This window comes from Neophocaena asiaeorientalis, unplaced genomic scaffold (genome assembly GCF_003031525.2).
Source record: "Neophocaena asiaeorientalis asiaeorientalis breed wild unplaced genomic scaffold, Neophocaena_asiaeorientalis_V1.1 scaffold65, whole genome shotgun sequence".
NCBI classification, from domain to species: Eukaryota; Metazoa; Chordata; class Mammalia; order Artiodactyla; family Phocoenidae; genus Neophocaena; species Neophocaena asiaeorientalis.
In genome coordinates, this window is record NW_020173215.1 from 895,496 (window position 1) to 913,906 (window position 18,411).

Here is an 18,411-nt window from a genome sequence, read left to right on the forward strand (position 1 = left end):
ATATAAATTGGTTAACCATGCAGAAATTTTAAGGAGGTTCTTCTTAAATATGAACAATAGCCCTTTGCTCTAATGAATTCTTTCCATTGCTATCTCCAAGTAGAAGACACATGAGCTAAACAACACCCTGTGGCTTTTAATAATGTACTTTTGACATCTGACCTTAACCTAAAGCAAAGCCCCTCATGTGTCAAGGTACTTGTTTTTAAGATGTTTTTCTTAATCTCAGAGATTTTAAAAAATGAATGCTTTTTATAAAAACTATTTATTTTAAAATATTTTAAAATAAGCTTAAAATATTTTAAAAATACTCTTCTGAGAAACATGTCTATCTCAAAAAAATAATTTCCCCAAAATATCATAATGCATTTTTACAAAGGACAAAATTTGGCCTATCATACCTGAACAAAACAATGTTTTCTTTTCTCTCCATATCTAGTGATATTCTAATACATACATAATAGACTATGTTCATTACTATGCCCCTGACTACTGCAGGACAGCTGCTATTTTGGGGAACTTGCATAATTATAAAGAGAAAAGCAGTATTTCTCATCCATTTCAGTTTCAGCACACAGGCAACTAGAATTTGTGTTTAAAATACATGCTTTTTTTTTTTCTTTGCATTTGTTTCTCGAAATAATGAACAAAAATTTTCAGACTAAAGCTACATTTAAGTTTTTCATGTCTGTACTAATTCATTTAGTGACAAATTTAATTTTTACTTTGAATTGTTAATCAAATAAGAACATTTAAACCAATGAATTAAAAACTCATTTATTAAAGTATCACTCCAAAAGGAACCAAGTGTGACTGTGTCAGAGCAAAACATATTTCAATACAGGTTTACACCTGGAAACTAATACAACAATCCTGAGTGGGAAATACAGAAGGAAAGAAGGGCAGTTATCCCCATTGGGATCTTTCGGCACCTATACAGTGTCAAGTGAGGAAAAACAGTCATATGAGGATAAGTTGAGTGAGCGTTTTAACCAACAGCTGATAACTAAGAAACAAACTAGAAAAGAAAAAAGGAGGAATAGGAAAGTCAGAATCATAAGATTCATGATATTTACAAAAGAATATTAGTAGATTTCAAACTAGTCTTAAAAGAGAAAGCTGCTCTCACATGCCACCTTGGGATGAAGTACAGTCTTACCCTGCCAAACAGAGTTTTAAAAGCCATAGCGATCTCCTGGCGCTGAGCATTACTGCGGGATGTCAGCAGAGTCAGGATGCTCTCCTCATCGGTGCCTGCAATTACGTTCCAACCATTACATACCGGCTCCCACAGGCCCACTCTCTCGATAACCTTTGTAACCAGCTCCCTAGTCACTTTAATTCCTTGCCTCATAAAATATATTTTATTAAGTAATTTATTAAACTATAAAATTTACAATATCAAAATGTTATTGTTTCCAACAATACGTACTACCCCTACACATTGTGAAGGAGACGCAAAAATTCTCCTGACTTTTTAAAAACTGAGTGCACCTAGCTTTTCTTGCAACAAGTAATTACTCAAATAACAGCTCTTCACAAGGCATGATGTGTTGCGTGTTCCACGGGGTTGAGAAAGGAGAAAAGATATAGACGCTGGTTTCAAGTTATGAACAATTTAGGGTAAAAAATACAAATATTTTTGTTGTGAGGTAAGGCAGAATGTGACAAGGGCCTCAGGAGAGGTCCAGGTGCTAAATGGGGTTCAGAGGAGGTTCTCGTAGCTGAAAGGCAGCGGAAGACAGTTTTGGGGAAAGCTTCATGGAGAAGGTGACACCCACCCAAAACAGTCTTGAAGGATGAAAAGATTTTGACAGGCAGTGATGTAAGGAAGAAAGACAGGCTTTTAGAATCCAGGAAAAGCTCAACAGTAGGAAAATACAGAGCTTTCCTGAGTAGCAGATCACCTGGCATGGATGGATCAGCGGACACATCAGGCAGTAATGTGCGCTGAGACCGACAAGGTGGGCTGGAATACCAGGGAAGGCCTTACAAGGCCAGAAAGCCTGCACCTGATCCTGCTACAACAGGCAATCTCACAAGACGTTCAGAATGGAGAGTGATGGGGCCAGAGCCAAGTTTGAGGAAGATGAATCCCTTCACATGGACACTGGTACAGAAGGAGCCTGAGGACAGGAGGATTAATTATATGTGGAAGTCCTCAAGAAGAGAGGTTTTTAAACTGCAAAAAAGGAAAGCTGAGAAAGTGAAGACGGTGGGATGTAAGAAACTTATGGAACTGGATATCTGATTAGACACTGAGAGCAAAAGGCTGCACAGCTGATCACCCTCAGGAATGTCTGTTTACTCAGTCAGCTACCATATGGGTAAAGCTGAAAAGCTAAAAAAACAAAGAGGCTGAATTTAACTGCTGTTTGGTTCTAGAGGCTAAATACTACAGGTGGTCAGTCATTTTTTTTGTTCCTTTAATGTTTCTCTCTATATATGTTCAGCTCAAAATATTCTAAAGTTAATCTTACTGTAAAACAATGACTTTTTTGTTCAGAAAAACAAATGTCACTTTTTTTTTTAGAACAAAAAGAAGGCTGAATTTACCCAGGCCTTTCATGGCCTTCCGAAGAGTTTCTGCATCGGCCCGCTCATCAAATCCAGGGAAGTCAGTCACAGTGCCTCTGAGCGCCTGACACAGGAAAAACAGCAATATTATTCACAGCATGACTAATACAATAAACATAAACAGTAAGCTGCTTGCTCTGCTTCATGTTCAGACTTTACATAAACTTATCATTTGATAAGATATATCAATATAACCCCATCTGAAATGGGAAACAGACCATTACAATGTGGATTAGCAGTGCACCAATTCAGTGCACGAGCTCTCCTGGCCTACCTGCGATACCATTAGCAGGAAGGCTGGCTTCCAAGGCCCTCTTCCTTCAGGCATCGCCCCCCAGTGATCAAGCTCCACCAGCACCTCCTGGTTCAAGGAGGGCACTTCCTTGCAGGCTTCATTCCCGTTAAGCCTCTCGCCACTTTGATCTGGGAGCATGCTGAGCCTGCATTAAAACTTGAGGCCTTCTGTGGCACATATACACAATGGAACATTACTCAGCCATAAAAAGAAACAAAACTGAGTTATCTGTAGTGAGGTGGATGGACCTAGAGTCTGTCATACAGAGTGAAGTAAGTCAGAAAGAGAAAAACAAATACTGTATGCTAACACATATATATGGAATCTAAAAAAAAAAAAAAAAGAAGTGGTCATGAAGAACCAAGGGGCAAGACGGGAATAAAGTCGCAGACCTACTAGAGAATGGACTTCAGGATACAGAGAGGGGGAAGGGTAAGCTGGGACGAAGTGAGAGAGTGGCATGGACATATATACACTACCAAATGTAAAAATGCTATCTAGTGGGAAGCAGCCGATCTAGTCCTGTTTCCTTATACTTATTTAGGGATTTTAAGATAACCTGGCAAAACCTGAAAAGATTTTCAGTAGTTCATGTGCCAGAAGAATACAAATTTCTGAATTTAGAACTTTTAAAGATCTATTAGAAGACACTGTTTGTAAGAGTTCCTACTTTATGTTATCATATATAGTACTTTTTTTTTAGATGTTCAAATCTCTTTTTTTTTTTTGATATATCCCATATTTTATATAGTACTTTTAATCATCCAAATATTTTAATACCTCCCAAAACTGTTTGTAATATCAATAGATCTTTAGAATCAGAAAGCTTTATTAATACTGAGCCATAAATTTTTATCTTATGATAAAGGGAGGCTCCCAGGATTTATTTTTACCAATAAATGTTCCTGAAGTACCTCACAACTCCTGTCAAGGTTCCATCCAAAACTGAGAAATAAACAGCTATAAGGGTTGGGGACTGAGAAGACTTGTCTGGTTTACGATCACTTCTGTTTTACTATGAATGCATGGAAGCACGATCACCTACAAGGAAAAAAATTTCTCTTCCACCTTAACATCCAACTGCTGCATTTGCCTACAGTACCTTAACACTAATCACATTAAAAAAAAAAAAAAAAGACAACAGAGAGACATATCCATGGGGAAGAACTTGCATGGGACAATGCACCAGAGGTCAGCTCTGAGACCTCTCTTCAGTGGCACTGCATTCTGTCTCCTGAAAAAGTAGCACTCAGGGCTCCAGAAGACAGACTCTCTCTTGATCAAACTTCAGACAGGCTCCTCAGAGCACACTTTTTGACTAGGACTGGTCTCTAGCCTGCCAAGCCCAGTTGTAGCACGAATCCTGCTGAAGTCAGTTTACAGAGAATCCCGCAAACCTTAATATCTGTTCAAGTTCCTCATCCTCCATCTTTGACGTATAAATCCACGGGCTGCCTTAAGCAAGAATCCTATTAGGCCAGTTCAGCAAGAATCCCTCTACCCTTAATGTCTCCTCTTAGTAACTTTCCATCCACTGACCCCCTTCATCCTGCTCACTGGTTGTAAGTTCCCAGCTGCCTTTGCTATACTTGGACTTGAACCCAATCTCTTCTCTTCCATTGCAATACGCATGACCTTTACTGCAGTAGTTTTGAAAGTCTTCTTTACCATTTAACAAGTACGAGAATAATTTTTTCTTTAACAATAGTCTCCTCTTGTTCAAGGAAAGAAGAAAGACTCTTCTTTCCTCTGAACAGAGTCAGCCTTGAGAGAACCTACAGGAAAACCTTAGTGTTGTAATTATGTGTCCAAAAGCATACAATGCAAGAGAAGAGGTGTTTTTTCCCAGTTTCATCTCCCAGCCCCAGAGTGTTGACTGATAGCAGCTTTCATCCCCCCAAGCCACGTCCCCCCACACCCACAGCCAAACAAAAGATTGTGGCCAAGTAGGAAAAGGAGGGGCAGGGAAGCCTCACTTATCTCATGGGGAGGTCATGAAACTAAGCCAGAGCTCTTCATTCTACTAAGTGGGAAAATGCGATACTGTGATTTATAATAAGAGACATATATATTTGGTCTTTGTCTCCATTTCCTGCACAGATCTCCTAAAACCCTTGGAATTCCCGGATGATAAGAGTGATAAATTTCATAATGATAAGAGCTTGATATTCGTAGCAAACCCCCTTCAATCACACCTGACTTTGTTAATGAGGTGACTTTTGGGAAGCATCTAAGGATGGGGGTTTCGGGGCTGCTTGCCCGGAGAAGCAACCATGCGATTAGAGGGTTGGAACTTTCAGTCCCACACCCACAACCCCACCTCAGGGAAGAGAGAGGGGCTGGAGATCAAGTTCTATCACCAATGGCCAATGATTTAGTCAATCATGCCTAAGTAATGAAGCCTCCATAAAATCCAAAAGGACACGGTTTGGAGAGCTTCCAGGCTGGTGAACACATGGAGTTGTAGGGACAGTGGCTCACTCGGAGTGGGCCCTGAAGCTCCCTGCCCCTTCCCACACACCTTGCCCTACGCATCTCTTCCATCTGGCTAATCCTGAGTTGTGTCCTTTTATAATAAACCAGTGATCTAGTAAGTAAAATGTTTCTCTGAGATCTGTGAGCCAATGATGGGGTCATTGGAAACTCCAATCTATAGTCAGTCAGTCAGAATCAATCTGGCCTTGCAACTGGTGTCTGAAATGGGGGTGGGAGTATGAAGAGGGGTGGTCTTGCAGAACTGAGCCCTCAACCTGTGGGAGCTGATGCTATCTCCAGCAGACAATGGCAGAACTGAGTTGAATAGCAAGACACCCATCTGGTACAGGAGAACTGCCTGTTGGTGTGTGGAAACTACACCCCACATTAGAAGTGGGTTCAGAACCCTTTGAGAAATCCACCCAAAGCCAGGCTAGTCTCCATTTCCACCCTACCTAAAAAGCACAGATGCAATAAGGGCCAATAAACTCCCTGCCATTTGTTCTATAGCTTGACCATATGAAAGTGAACGGTTGAATACCGGCAGCTTCAAATGGTTCAACACCATTAAAAGGAGCCATAGGTTGGGAGAGAAACTGGTAAGATTTGAGGAGACAGCCCTTCAAAATTGGTCTGGGTTAGGAAGGTGATTTCTCTCAAGGCAAACTGCAGTTCCTCTCTGTTTAGTAAGACCACTTCAAATTGATGAGGAAGACACCATCAATATCATCATAAACATGAACAAATACCATGGGTTCTCTCACTGTGAGAACTTGAATGACTTAGCTCACCTGTCTGCTTATCTATTCACTCAACAGCCATTTTCTGCATGCCTTCCACTGCCAAGTATTGTACTAATCAGTAGGAAAAAGTTAAGATCTCTTAAGTCAAGAGAAAATGATAGGCATGTAAGTAATCAAGCGCAGTAGAGTATATACACACAGAGGTTTCCTCAGGGTAATATGAGCACATAAAGGAGGGACTGAGACAGGAGGAGTGGAAAGAAAAGAAATCAGAAAAACTTCCCCCAAACGTCTTGAAAGGTGCCTGTAATTTTGCCAGGCTGGCTCAGCAAAGCAGAAAAGGGCAGGCAGCTATTTCAGTACGTATTAAAAGCATGGAAGAAGGAAACAATGTGGTGCTTTGGACAAAGGGTTAAGTATTTCAACAGACCGGAACAAGCAGTAAGATTGGATCGAAAAACAAGGGAAAGGTCACAGTGGGGAGCGAGGACGGCTGGAAGCCAGGCTGAGAAGAGCAGCCTTCACCCCGCTGGCAAAGGAAGCCCTTGGAGGGCGTTTAAGCAAGCAGACAAGGAACAAGGTCAACTCTGTACAGTAACATCACTAGGGCAGCAGTGGAGACAAAAGGACAGAACTGTGCACGTGTGGAGACAGAAAGACTGTTTTAGAAACTACTAAACGTAAGAAGGATAAAAAGGACCTGATCTAAGTCAGGAGCAGTGGAAATGGAAAGGAAAAGGCAGACAGGAACAGGGCCAAGGCAGAAGGAAACCACTGAGGATGATTCATTTTCTGGATAAGGAACAGGGTGGCTGGTTTTGCACTTCTCCACATACTGAAAGAGAAGCAGGCTTGTCAGTTACTGGGGCACATAAGTGGTAACTAGAGCTGTGGGAGGAGGCTTCACGAAAGGCAATATTAATGGAATGGAAAGAAGAGCTGGAGGAGGGAAGGTCACCTACAATCGGAATGGCAGCTAATATCAGCTATGGGCGGCAATGAGCTCAGAGCTTCACATGGACCATCTCGGTGAAACCCCATTTTCCAGATAAAGAAACACACAGGCTTAGAAAGGTTTGGCGAATCACCCAGGTGACCAGCAAGCAAGCAAGGAGCAGAGCCGACACTTGAACACAGGCCATGGGACTGTGGGCTCTTAACTGTGGGCTCTACACAGCCCCCCAAAGGCAAAAAGAAAATCCAAAGAAGGTGATGGAATGGAAGACAAAGGAGAAAAATGTTCCAAGGAAAGGAAGAACAGGCAGTGCCCGAACCATAGGGCAATCAAGCGGGAAGATGGAAAAGGGTCCACTGGATTTGGCAACTAGGAGGTCTTCGGTGGCGGTAAAAGCCTGATTGGAGGACACTAAAGAGTGAGAGGCAGAGCATCTCTGTGAACTCCCATTTTACAAACAGGCTTTTTTTTTTTTAACACGTAAAAAAAACACATACTTTAAAAATACTTTTTCCAGCTTATAGGCTCTGAAGAAGTTTCTAGTAGATAGAAAAACAGCGAAAAGGTTAAGAACAGAGGAGACAGGAGGAATTTGCCTTAAAGAGAAGAGACATCTGACCCCTGAGCCTGAAGGAAATGAGGTGAACAATGGAAAAAAGAGAAGTATCCTTGAGTCTCAGTTACTGTGAAGAAGACATAACTGCTGGTTGTGTATTTGAGAGCTTTCTAAAGATTGGGAAACACTCTTGCTACATTTCCATTTGATCAGTCATTGTGAAAGCTGGCAAAGCCATGTAGCGGTAGTAAGGGAGCAGATGTGAACCACAGGACATGACTCACACAGAGAGAACCCTTGTTTGGACATCCTGTCCAAGCTCCATCCCCACCCACACAAAACCATCTACACTGGGCAAATGGGACTCTACATGACTCACAGAGAGGGCTTCCCCTGCTTCCCATCTTTGCCACCGGCCTCAAGGTGTTCAACAAGTACACCTTCCTCAGATGAATTCCAACCGTAAGTAGCTACTGTTCCCTTCACCCATCCTCAGTTCATCCTCATTTACCTCAATCCTCTGCCACCAGAGCCGTACCAAGGGAATTATTATATATGCTCAGACAGTACGTGGCCAAAACATATAATTCGGTCTGTTAACTCTCAACTTCAAAATTATCCATTCTTTTAGCTCTATAATTTTGTTGGCTTTTTTCACTTGTTTGCTTTAAATGAAAAAGTTCTTTGCCTGCAAAGACTAGTTATGCCAAAATAAAACAAATAAAATTAAACCAAAACACAAGTGAAGAGCTGCTTTTCTAGACACAGAATTTAAATGCACAGGAAAATAATACAGAAATAACACTTCAAATTTAAAGATGAGAAAACATTACCTGGTCTGGAACATTTTAAGAGGAGAACTAAACCCTCTTTAAATTTGTCATCCAGTTCAATAAAATCAACACCTAAACAGCTACCCACCATTCCACATACTACTAAGAGCCAGAAATAATTAAGCAAAACACTACAGCTGAGCAGCTGTACAATGGTTTTTTTTTTTTTTAATATTAACATGTAAAGCGTTTAACTCCATAGTGGCTGTACCAATTCACATTCCCACCAGCAGTGCAAGAGCGTTCCCTTTTCTCCACACCCTCTCCAGCATTTATTGTTTCTAGATTTTTTGATGATGGCCATTGTACAATGGTTTTTACCTATGGTTCTTCTGAGGCTCAGGTTTCGAAAAAAGCCTTTCCCCCCCTCCCCCAAGAAAGGGCTGGGTGGGGAGGCCAAGGGCAGAGTTCTGCCTTCCTTCTCCAGTCAGAGCACTTCAGGTCTTATCTGATGGACACAATACAGAACAGGCCCATTAATATTTCCTTTGATGATGGGTCCCACTGATCAGCAAAGAAAAAAAAAATTGAAAATCACTGTGCTAGGAAAGAAATGAGATGAGCAAGAAAGGAGGAAAAAGCCAGGGAAACACGATTGTGATTTGAGATGCAAAGTAAATTAAATATCAGAAAAAACTAGAACCTCCAATAGGACCGAGGGGCACAAACACATACCATGAGGCGTCAGAAATAAGATCTCAAGTCCTAATCATCACTGCTGCTCAATCCCATCAAAAGAGGTGAAAATTATAGTTCAAAGCCTGAAATTCAAACTGGTCTATAACTTTTGCTAACTTTCACATAACTTCCTTTCCCTTTCATCCTCCTTATTTTTGCTTCTTTCCATTTTGTCTAATCATCCAACTACCTTTGACCTCTCAAAGTCAGATGTAAGGGAAAAAAGCATCACTATAAAATAGTTTACATTATGTGCACAGTGGTAGAAAAGTTTTTAGTAACTTAATAAAGGTTTTGTCAACATTATTTAGATTTTTGTCGTGTTTCTTTAATGCTCCTACGGCTACCTCCCTGCTAGTATAAGAATGCCTTCCCTTGGCAAATACTAATAAAGTGGAAAGTTTAACTGTCCGTGAATAATGGTGATACCTTTGAGTCGGTAAAGCAGGCAAATGTATTAACCTCCGAAGAAGGGGCTATTTTACCTAGTTGTTGAATTGGCCATTTTGCACACAGCACGTGAAAAGCTATTTCACTAACCAATTCATTCACATCGATGCTTCAGAAAACAATCAAGTTTACAGATTTCTCATATTAGAGAAGAGTGTGCATCGATTCACAACTTTACTTCCTTTTGCATCTAAACGAGAGACAGAAATCTAATGAACTTGGCTGGTCCTAGACAAAGGGAGGAAATAAGTTAGCTTCAAATCTTTAGTTGTAGGAAGAGATAAATAATACATAATCAAATGGATGACCTATAGAGACGAAAATAGATTTAAAGACCACATACACCCTGCTGTGTACTAGACAGCACCACCTAAATGTTTTATAAAGAACTCAAATTCAACAAATCTACTAACTCTGCTTTTCTCCCACCTCCAACCTGCATTCCTTTCTCAAAGAAAAAAATCAACCACTCCATCAAGGAAGCCGCTCATCTTTACCTTAACCTGGCCCTTCACCAACTCCCACTCACTCATGCATCCAATTTGCCCACTCTCTCCTACAGTCCCCTCCTATCTAAAGTCCCAGCTACTGCCTAGTCTAAGCCCTTAAGATTCACCGGGATTCCAGCAACAGATGCCCAAGTAGTCTTCCAATGTCCCGCTCCCCTCTCCCCTCCTCAACTCCCACACCACCATCCCGCCTCTGCAGCCCCCAGAAGCACAGTATCACATTGGCCCCGGGGCTATCTTTGTTACATACAAATCTGACCATGGCATACCCCAACTAATGACTCTCTGGTAGCTCTCCATTACCTACGAAATGGCTCATATTTCTTTAGCTCCGGCTCCCCTTTCCGAGGCAGGGCTCCATCTCCCCAACTGCCTGCAGTTTCACACCAGCAAGACCAGACTGCCTGCAGCTCCTGGCCCTGCCAAACTCCTTTACACCCCCAAGCGTGTAGTTTTGCTCCTGTTGCCTCTACATATCATGCCTTTCCTCCTTTGTCCCATATGACTAACATCGGCTAAGTTACCTCAATTTCCTCTTCTGTGAAACTGAACTAGTAATATTTATTTCCAAAACTGTATTATGAGCACTAAATAATGCATAAAAAGGACTTGGCAATGCACCTGTTGTATCAATAAATCTTAGCTCCATTTCCCTTTTTATTTCCCATGTCTAATAATACCTCAAAAGCTTCAAACATTCATGAATGTATGCATGAATGACAAAGTAAAGAGAACAGTTAGGAACTGGAGTCCAAAGAAAATGATACCAACCAGAATATGTATTCCTTTCAATTAATCAGTTGCTTACAGATGTACATATTATACAAACCAATAAACTGAAAGATGGGTCCATAAAAAAAGTTTCATTATCCTAAAGAAAATTAAAGACATAAAAGCCTTAAATTGAATTAAAATGTATTAAATGGATCATTTGTCTACGAAATATAGCCAACTCTTGATTTTTCCAAACCAAAGAACACAGAACTACACAATGTACTTTCAAATACTTAAATAAATTAGAATATCTATGAAATAATTTGGCTGTAGCTAAATACTTAGATTTTAAAAAAAAACAAACCTGTGTAAGCAAGTAAAGCTATAGGAGAGAAATAGGTCAGAAGCCTATTTAAAAAATCCAACCCAAAATACTGTAAGTCAGATTAAAGAAATGACCCTAAAACCTAATGAAAAATTCACACTTACATAAACAGAAGTTGATTGTTGAGAGAAAAAAGATGAAGGGATTCAAAAATATTTACTATATATAGATAACTCAGGCAATTTTAACAGCTCTTTGGCTATTCCTTAGTAAATATATTCAACTAGCTTGTACCCAAATTTAACATAGATTTTGTTACTGATCCAATAATCATAATAATTTATTACTCATTTAGCCTTTTATGCTAAAATAACATGGATGCTGTGGTTTCAAACCAGATAAATATAAAACCATTCAAATGAATAGTTTCAAACCTATAAAAAAAAGTACTGTCCAGGGACTGTTTACATGCAGCTATATCTGTAATTTATATTCTTGTATGTCATGGAGAAGATAGAGTTAACCAGTGTGCTCTCTTTGAGAAAAACTGGGAAGCCTCAAGTTAGACTATTTCTCTCCAAATAACCGTTAACTGGTTGAATCCCACATATTTCAATACTAACGGATAAGAATTAGGACCAGAAGAAGGGCAGAGCTCAAGTAGTGGTACCCAACAAATGCCTCCAACTCTGAATGTATTTACCTAACATGATAAGTCACTTTTTATGTTGTTCCCAATATTTGCCCAGTATTGCCAGGCAGGTTAAGAATCTGCCTGCCAATGCAGAGGACACAGTTCAATCCCTGGTCCGGGAAGATCCCACATGCCGCAGAGCAACTAAGTCTGTGCGCCACAACTACTGAGCCTGTGCTCTAGAGCCCGCGAGCCACAACTACTGAGCCCACATGCCACAACTACTGAAGCCCGCGTGCCTAGAGCCCACGCACCGCAATGAAGAGTAGCCCCCGCTTGCCGCAACTAAAGAAAGTGCGGTGCGCAGCAACGAAGACCCAACGCAGCCAAAAAATAAATTTAAAAAAATTTTTAAAAAGAGCAGCATTGACATGAAGTACATTCATTACAATATAATGTATAATTTACTTATAAATATATTAATATAAATATTCTTAAGAGTGTAAAATATACCTAATAATATTTGTTTACATAAAAAAAGAAACGCCAATGTATCTGTCAAAGATCCATCAAATTTGTAATAAGACAGTCGTGCCCGTGATCTACATATGCGATAATTGATTCCTGGATATCTGCAAACTGTTATCTGCAGGGTGGTCCCAATGTTAAGTAAGAAGAGAAAACCACTGGTATGGAAGATGTAGCTCATAAACATGAAGAATCACTGTTGTGGGAGGCTATATTTTCACTTTTCATTAAATAAAAGACATTAATATTTAACAACATATTTTAAATTGCCAGAATGTGCACCTCTAAGACTCAGCCATGATGCCATTACTCTACAGATGGCCAGAGAGTGGAAGCCCATACCGCACGTCAACAAAAGGTACTACCATGGAAACTGTTTGAAACCCAACACTGAATTACTTCAGCTTACACTGGGGTCCAAAGGAAATTTTAGACAGTAAAAGTGCAATTCCATAATGTAGGCATTCTGCACACCATCAAATGTAAGTATAAAGCCAACAAAACTTCATCTTAATATTAAATATTTAACAAAATGTTTTACTTCCATGGTTTCCAAGGATAACTAATAACAAAGCTAGTGTAAAATTCAACACTATCTTTCTTAATATTACTTGTAACTTTTATGATAACTAAAAACTGTGCCTTGGATAGAAAACAGTCCTGGTTATATTGTAATAGAGGTCATGTACAAAATTCTATAATACAAGCCACCATTCTCCCAGGTTTTGTATATATAAGGGCTTTTACACTATTTTCATCCTTTGAAATTATCAATGTCCACATTTGGGGAAATGTGTTCACTTATGCTATCTTGGGTAGAGTCTACATAATTAAAGGAACTGACTGAAAAACTTCAGAAATCACTGGGTAAATTTACAAAAGAGAAACAGCCAAAAGAGCTAGGATAAAGAGAATTATTCTTTAATGCTTGCGAAATCATCATTTACATCACCACACCAGCATATCAAGATTGGAAAAATAATGCTCAGCAAAGTTAATTCCATATAAAAGTATCCTTTATATGTTGAAGAATCTAAACCGAAGTTTCCACTTGAAGTAATATGAGACTTGGTTTTTTGTAACACTTCTTAAGTGCAAAAAAGGAAGTAAGAATGGAAGTACTGTATAAATTTAATAAAATTACCAACTCCTCTTAATCCTCCCATCTTGTCTTGGAAAGGATCATGAAACCTTATTCAATTTTGATAAGTCAATCTGATTTTTTTTTAAGTGAACTATACATGAAAGAGGGCATTGTTTGAGTTGAACCACTTGTTTAAAAAAAGTTTCTGGACTCTGACAAGCCAGTTAGATCGATGAGATCTTGTAAAATTAGTTTCGGGGTGGAGCTGTCGTAAGCACCGATATTTTATTCACAAAAGATTGTACAACACGGTCAATTTTTAAAGAGTGCTATACAAATTAAATGATTTTCTCTTCCCTACATTTTTGATAAATGTTAAGAACAGCAAAGAAAGCCGTTATTAGGTAATCAAATTCTGAAACAGTCCCAAGGCAGATTCAATTCATAACCTCGTTCCGCGAGTTCGTTACTTAGGAAAAGCAGCTCTTCGGTTTAATCTTTTTGCTTGGGGGGGGGAAAAAATTCTGTGCCAACGACGAAAAGTTCCTTTTAGTTAAATTGGGTTGAGCGACTAGAGAAAGCTCCACTACAACTCTACTGGAAAAAGCCAACGCCCACTCATAGTGTTCAAATACAGGAAACTTGGCGAAATAAATAAATAAAGCCAAGAAAAGAAAAAAAGACATGCGTTCGCTTCACAAGACCACAAGGAGTTGTACTTGCTCTGGCTCTAATTTCAGCCACTCTCTGGATTTTTAGGAAGGCTCCCTTTTACACATTCACTCACGAAGAGGAAGCGCCCCCCAAATCCGGCCACGTCACCAGCGGCTGCGCCCGCTGCGCTGCAGCGCCAGGTGGGAGCAGGTTCGGGCGGGCGCTCCCTAGGAAGGGGAACAAAGGGGAAACAGAAAGTGTAAGAAATTCCCGAAGGCAGATTCAGTTTACTCCTAAACTCTTCTGGCTTTCCAACAAATTCTAGAACTCCTGAACAGTTTACAAAGTTGGTAAATCCGAACGCTGCGCGGGGGCGCACGGCGTTACCTGTGCCATGGCGACTGCCCAGGTCAGGAGAAGGTGACTGATGCAGGACTGCAAGAGAAGAGAGAGATGGCGGGTTCAGCGAGCGGGACTTCTCCGCCGCGGCGTCCAGACAGCCCCCCGGGCGCCGCCGCAGACCCGCCCTCTCCGCAACTCCCGGGACAGCCCTCCGCCGAGCGTCCGCGCCACCCCGGCGCCCCCGCTGCCCTCGGCGGGCTAGGCGAGCTCTCACTCACCCAGACCTGAACCTCCGGGAGAGTGGCGATGCAGAGGGCGGGCAGAGACACGGGCAGAGAACGCTCCAGGCAGCTGCTTTCTGCGGGTTCCAGGCAACGTAAACGGCATCGGCCCCGCCCCGCCCCCGCCGGCCCATCCCTGCGCGCCTCCGACACGCCCCTGCCCGGGCTTCAGTGCGCCTGCGTGCAGCCCGGCCGGTCTGAGTCCTCGCAGCCTGGGAGGGGCGCGGCTCCCTGAGGGCCTGGGGGACAGCCTGGCCTTCGCGCAGCGGGAGGGCGTGGGGAGTTGTCCAGGACTCCGTGTTTGGGATCGCTGGGGCCTCCCTCCCTTCTGTGGCCGCAGGAACGCGGGCCTCACCCGGTGCTCGGCCTTAACGGTGTAGGGGCGTGAAGACCAGACAGTCTCTGCGGGCAAGGACAGCGCGTCTTTGACCACGGTTTAGAATTCCCAAGTTTATTTTTAAGTTTGTTTAAAAAAAAAAGTGTCAGTCGTTGCTTCCTAGATGGCCTTCTCTTAAATGTATATATCTCGATGGTGACTTACTTGGGAAATTTAAAAACCTCCGCCTGGGGTCGGTTCCTATTTTCAGAACCAGCCTAAAACTTTCAAATAACTTAAATTTGAGCCATTCCCTATTATTAGTTAAACGTAAAATACATGAGTATGAGAGAGAAAGACAGACGGAGACAGACACTACAGGAGATTGTACTAGGCTAGTGCAGAGAACGCAAAGACAGAAAGACAGTGCCCTCCTCAGACTTACTAGCGTGGCGAGAGGGGCGGCACCGGGCGGGCGCCGGGAGGCAAGAGGACAGAAGCCGGCAACCCTAGACGCAGTAAGATATTCTAGGATGAGAAGCGCAAAGTGCTGTGGAGATTCAAGGTAAGAGATGAGAATCAAGTCTGCTTTGGGGAATAAAGAAGAGCTTTTGTCATAAATTAAATGTAGAACGAATGTGTTCTTTGTATAGATAGAACTTCTCATTTGCTTTCACATATGAGCCACACGCTTAATCAGGCCTTGACAAAGCCATAGCAGAGTGATTGCTTGCTGCAGAGAGAGGCAAAGTTGCAAAGCATGTGGAGCTTGCCACACACACACGCGCGCGCGCGCGCACACACACACACACGCACGCACGCGCATGCACACACACACACACACACACACGCACACACTCCCCTTTCAGCTTGCCTTTCCTCTTCCCTGGAAGCCTCTTCCCAAGCAGCCGGCATCTCTACGTGGCCTCAGCCTCCCTAGTTTGAGCACATCTCCTCTCTACTTTGAGCACCTCTCCTCTCTACTTTGAGCACCTCTTCCAGAGCACTGTTGACAGGCAAAGGAATCTGAAGGCAGCCCTTTCCTCTGCATCTTTTTCTCCTCTCTTCTGCTTATCATTTTCTCTCTGACCTTCACCAAGAGTAGCTCCTTCTTGTGGCCTGGAGCATTCTTTTCCCCTCACACATCCACTTACTTGAAGTCCTTTACTTCATCATCTCTCTCAGTTTCTACTCTCAGAGTAATGGAATGACACCAGAGCTCAGCAATCCTATGTATAACGATGTTGTTGATTTTATAGGAAAATGATGCCCATCACAGGTTAACGACTTGCTGTGTCCTGCAGCTAAATAGTGATAGAATTTATGAATTATTAGACTCAGTGTTCTGTTATACATACCCCAGTTGGTATTTCTTTCACTTCCAGTTACATGGATTTATTCAGTTCCTACTGTGGACTGGGCGCAGTTCTAGGCACTGGGGATAGGGTAATGCAGTAAATGAAACAAAGTCCCTGCCCTCATAAGTCATACATTCTGGGGGAGGGGACAGACAATTAAAAAAATACCTATTATGTCCAGTATGAAGTCTTCTATAAAAAAAATTAAATGGAGCTGGGGAATCAGGCTGAGGGGAGCACTGTTTTGCAAAGGTGGTCTGAAGCTGTGGAGAAGGCCTACACAAGAGTCTAGTCCCATTAACATTACAGATAGAGCATGAATACAAATAATACAATGGGAGACAAACTGTAAATCATAAACGAGATGCATAAAATGTAATCAAAATGCAACTGGTTTCAGAAGAGAGACAGCTAATATTTTGTCAAGGGATTTAAAAAATTGATGGATGTGTCATTTGAATTAGGCTTCGAGGGAGGATATTTTGTCAGGAAATGAGGAGAAAGGGTGATCTGGTTGGTTAAGTGAACAGCAAAACCAAAAGAAGGAAAGTGCCTTTGTGTGTGTGTGAATTGAATTTCTAAAATGGCTGGAGTGCAAAGTGCATAAAAACTACCACCTAAAGACTCTGCTTTGAATGGTATATTTAATTGATGGATTTTGAATGAGTGGTGTTTTTTAACTACTGGGTGTTATAAATGATGGGCACTCAGAAAATCTCCCTTATTATGTCTTAAAAACAGTATCTGTCATCTATCCCAAAAGTCCCTACTCAGTGTCCAAAGGGCATCCTCAGACTCTCCACCGGATTCTTCAGTTAACTCTTTCAACCTCCTAATTAAACTTTCTCTTTCTTGAATTTAAAATTAAAGTCTTCTTAGTGTGTTGTCTTTATGTTGCATTAATTTTAAGTATTTTGTGATAATTTTGGTTTGTTTGCTGTACAGTTCTTGTGTACAAATAATGGATTTCAGCTATTTTCTGATGAGATAATCAGGTATCAGGTTACAGCCATACCTAAAATTTTCTTTTCATTGGGGAAATGTACCAAATCTCAGATAACTAATTTACAAACCCATTTTTGTTTTTGCTTTTTTTTTTGGCCAAGCCACGCAGCTTGTGGGATCTTAGTTCCCCGACCAGGAATAGAACCCACGTACCCTGCAGTGCAAGCACAGAGTCCTAACCCCTGAACCACCAGGGGAAGTCCCCAAACACATTTTTGAACCTCAATTCATTTGTAAACTGGAGACTTTCCTGATTTCCCTCTTTACCTCAATTATTTGGATCATTCAGGAACTAGCCAATTTATTCTAAACAGGTCTAGCTTCCTTGTGTTGTAATTTCTACATGTCTCAAATCTAATATTTTCATCATATATTCATTGACCTACTGCTTCCCTTAATTATACTGATGCATAAAGAAAAAAAATGAGTATTAGGCTTTGTATAAGTAAAACAATTTTCCCTAATTCTAGAAGAGTTAGTCTTGTTTTTTAGAATATAAAATTCTCAGTCTTCTTTTTAAATTAATTTCATTGAATAAATATTGTTGTTACAAATTATGATTACTTGAAGAAGAAGAAAAGAAGACAAGATAGTGAATTGCAAGAAATTAAGGATTAAATGAGCTAATTTGTAAAAATGCCTAGCAATTATAAGAGGATTGGTTTCATTCCTCCACAGTTCTTCCTCCTTTGAAAAACCCTCACTACCATTCTCGGCTCCTAACCTGATGATTCAGCCCCTACTCTCACATTTAAAACAAATTACTCTCTGATGGTCCCACTGCCCCGTGCAACAGGACCTGTCCTATCACCAGCGAATCCCTCAGGCCTGGCAGGCCCCAACTCTCCAGGGCCAAGCTGATGCTTCCTGGTTCCCTCCTATCCTTCCTCTACTAGAGTCTCCCATCAGTGGCCCCTATCAAGTACAGCAAAATGAGACTCCCACCCTCTATACTCCTCTCCATATGCAGGCTCCCACGGCCCCCATCTGATGTGGCCAAAGACTCCAGAAGCACCATTTGGAATTTAATTCAAGCCATCTATGTGGCCTCATGTCATCCATCCCTGAACCTCCCAGGGTGAGGTGAGGCCTCATTCTT

At 41.4% G+C, this 18,411-nt stretch overlaps 1 protein-coding gene across 3 annotated transcripts in view; it reads right to left on the reverse strand.

Moving 5' to 3' along the window:
* The window catches only part of ANXA5 (annexin A5), a 29,722-nt gene extending 14,980 nt beyond the window's left edge, over positions 1 to 14,742 (reverse strand). The window contains exons 1-4 of one of the 3 annotated variants that reach the window (XM_024745032.1): positions 14,631 to 14,742; positions 14,398 to 14,445; positions 2,557 to 2,641; positions 1,160 to 1,254 (exon numbers count right to left, since the gene is read on the reverse strand). In XM_024745032.1, the coding sequence (XP_024600800.1) occupies positions 1,160 to 1,254; positions 2,557 to 2,641; positions 14,398 to 14,406 (189 nt within the window). In that variant the 5' untranslated portion in view covers positions 14,407 to 14,445; positions 14,631 to 14,742. Of the gene's footprint in view, positions 1 to 1,159; positions 1,255 to 2,556; positions 2,642 to 2,851; positions 3,106 to 8,755; positions 9,720 to 14,397; positions 14,446 to 14,630 lie in introns of those variants that run through there. The other 2 variants (XM_024745033.1, XM_024745034.1) reach the window with 2 other exon arrangements.
* Between the last annotated feature and the right edge of the window lie 3,669 nt (positions 14,743 to 18,411).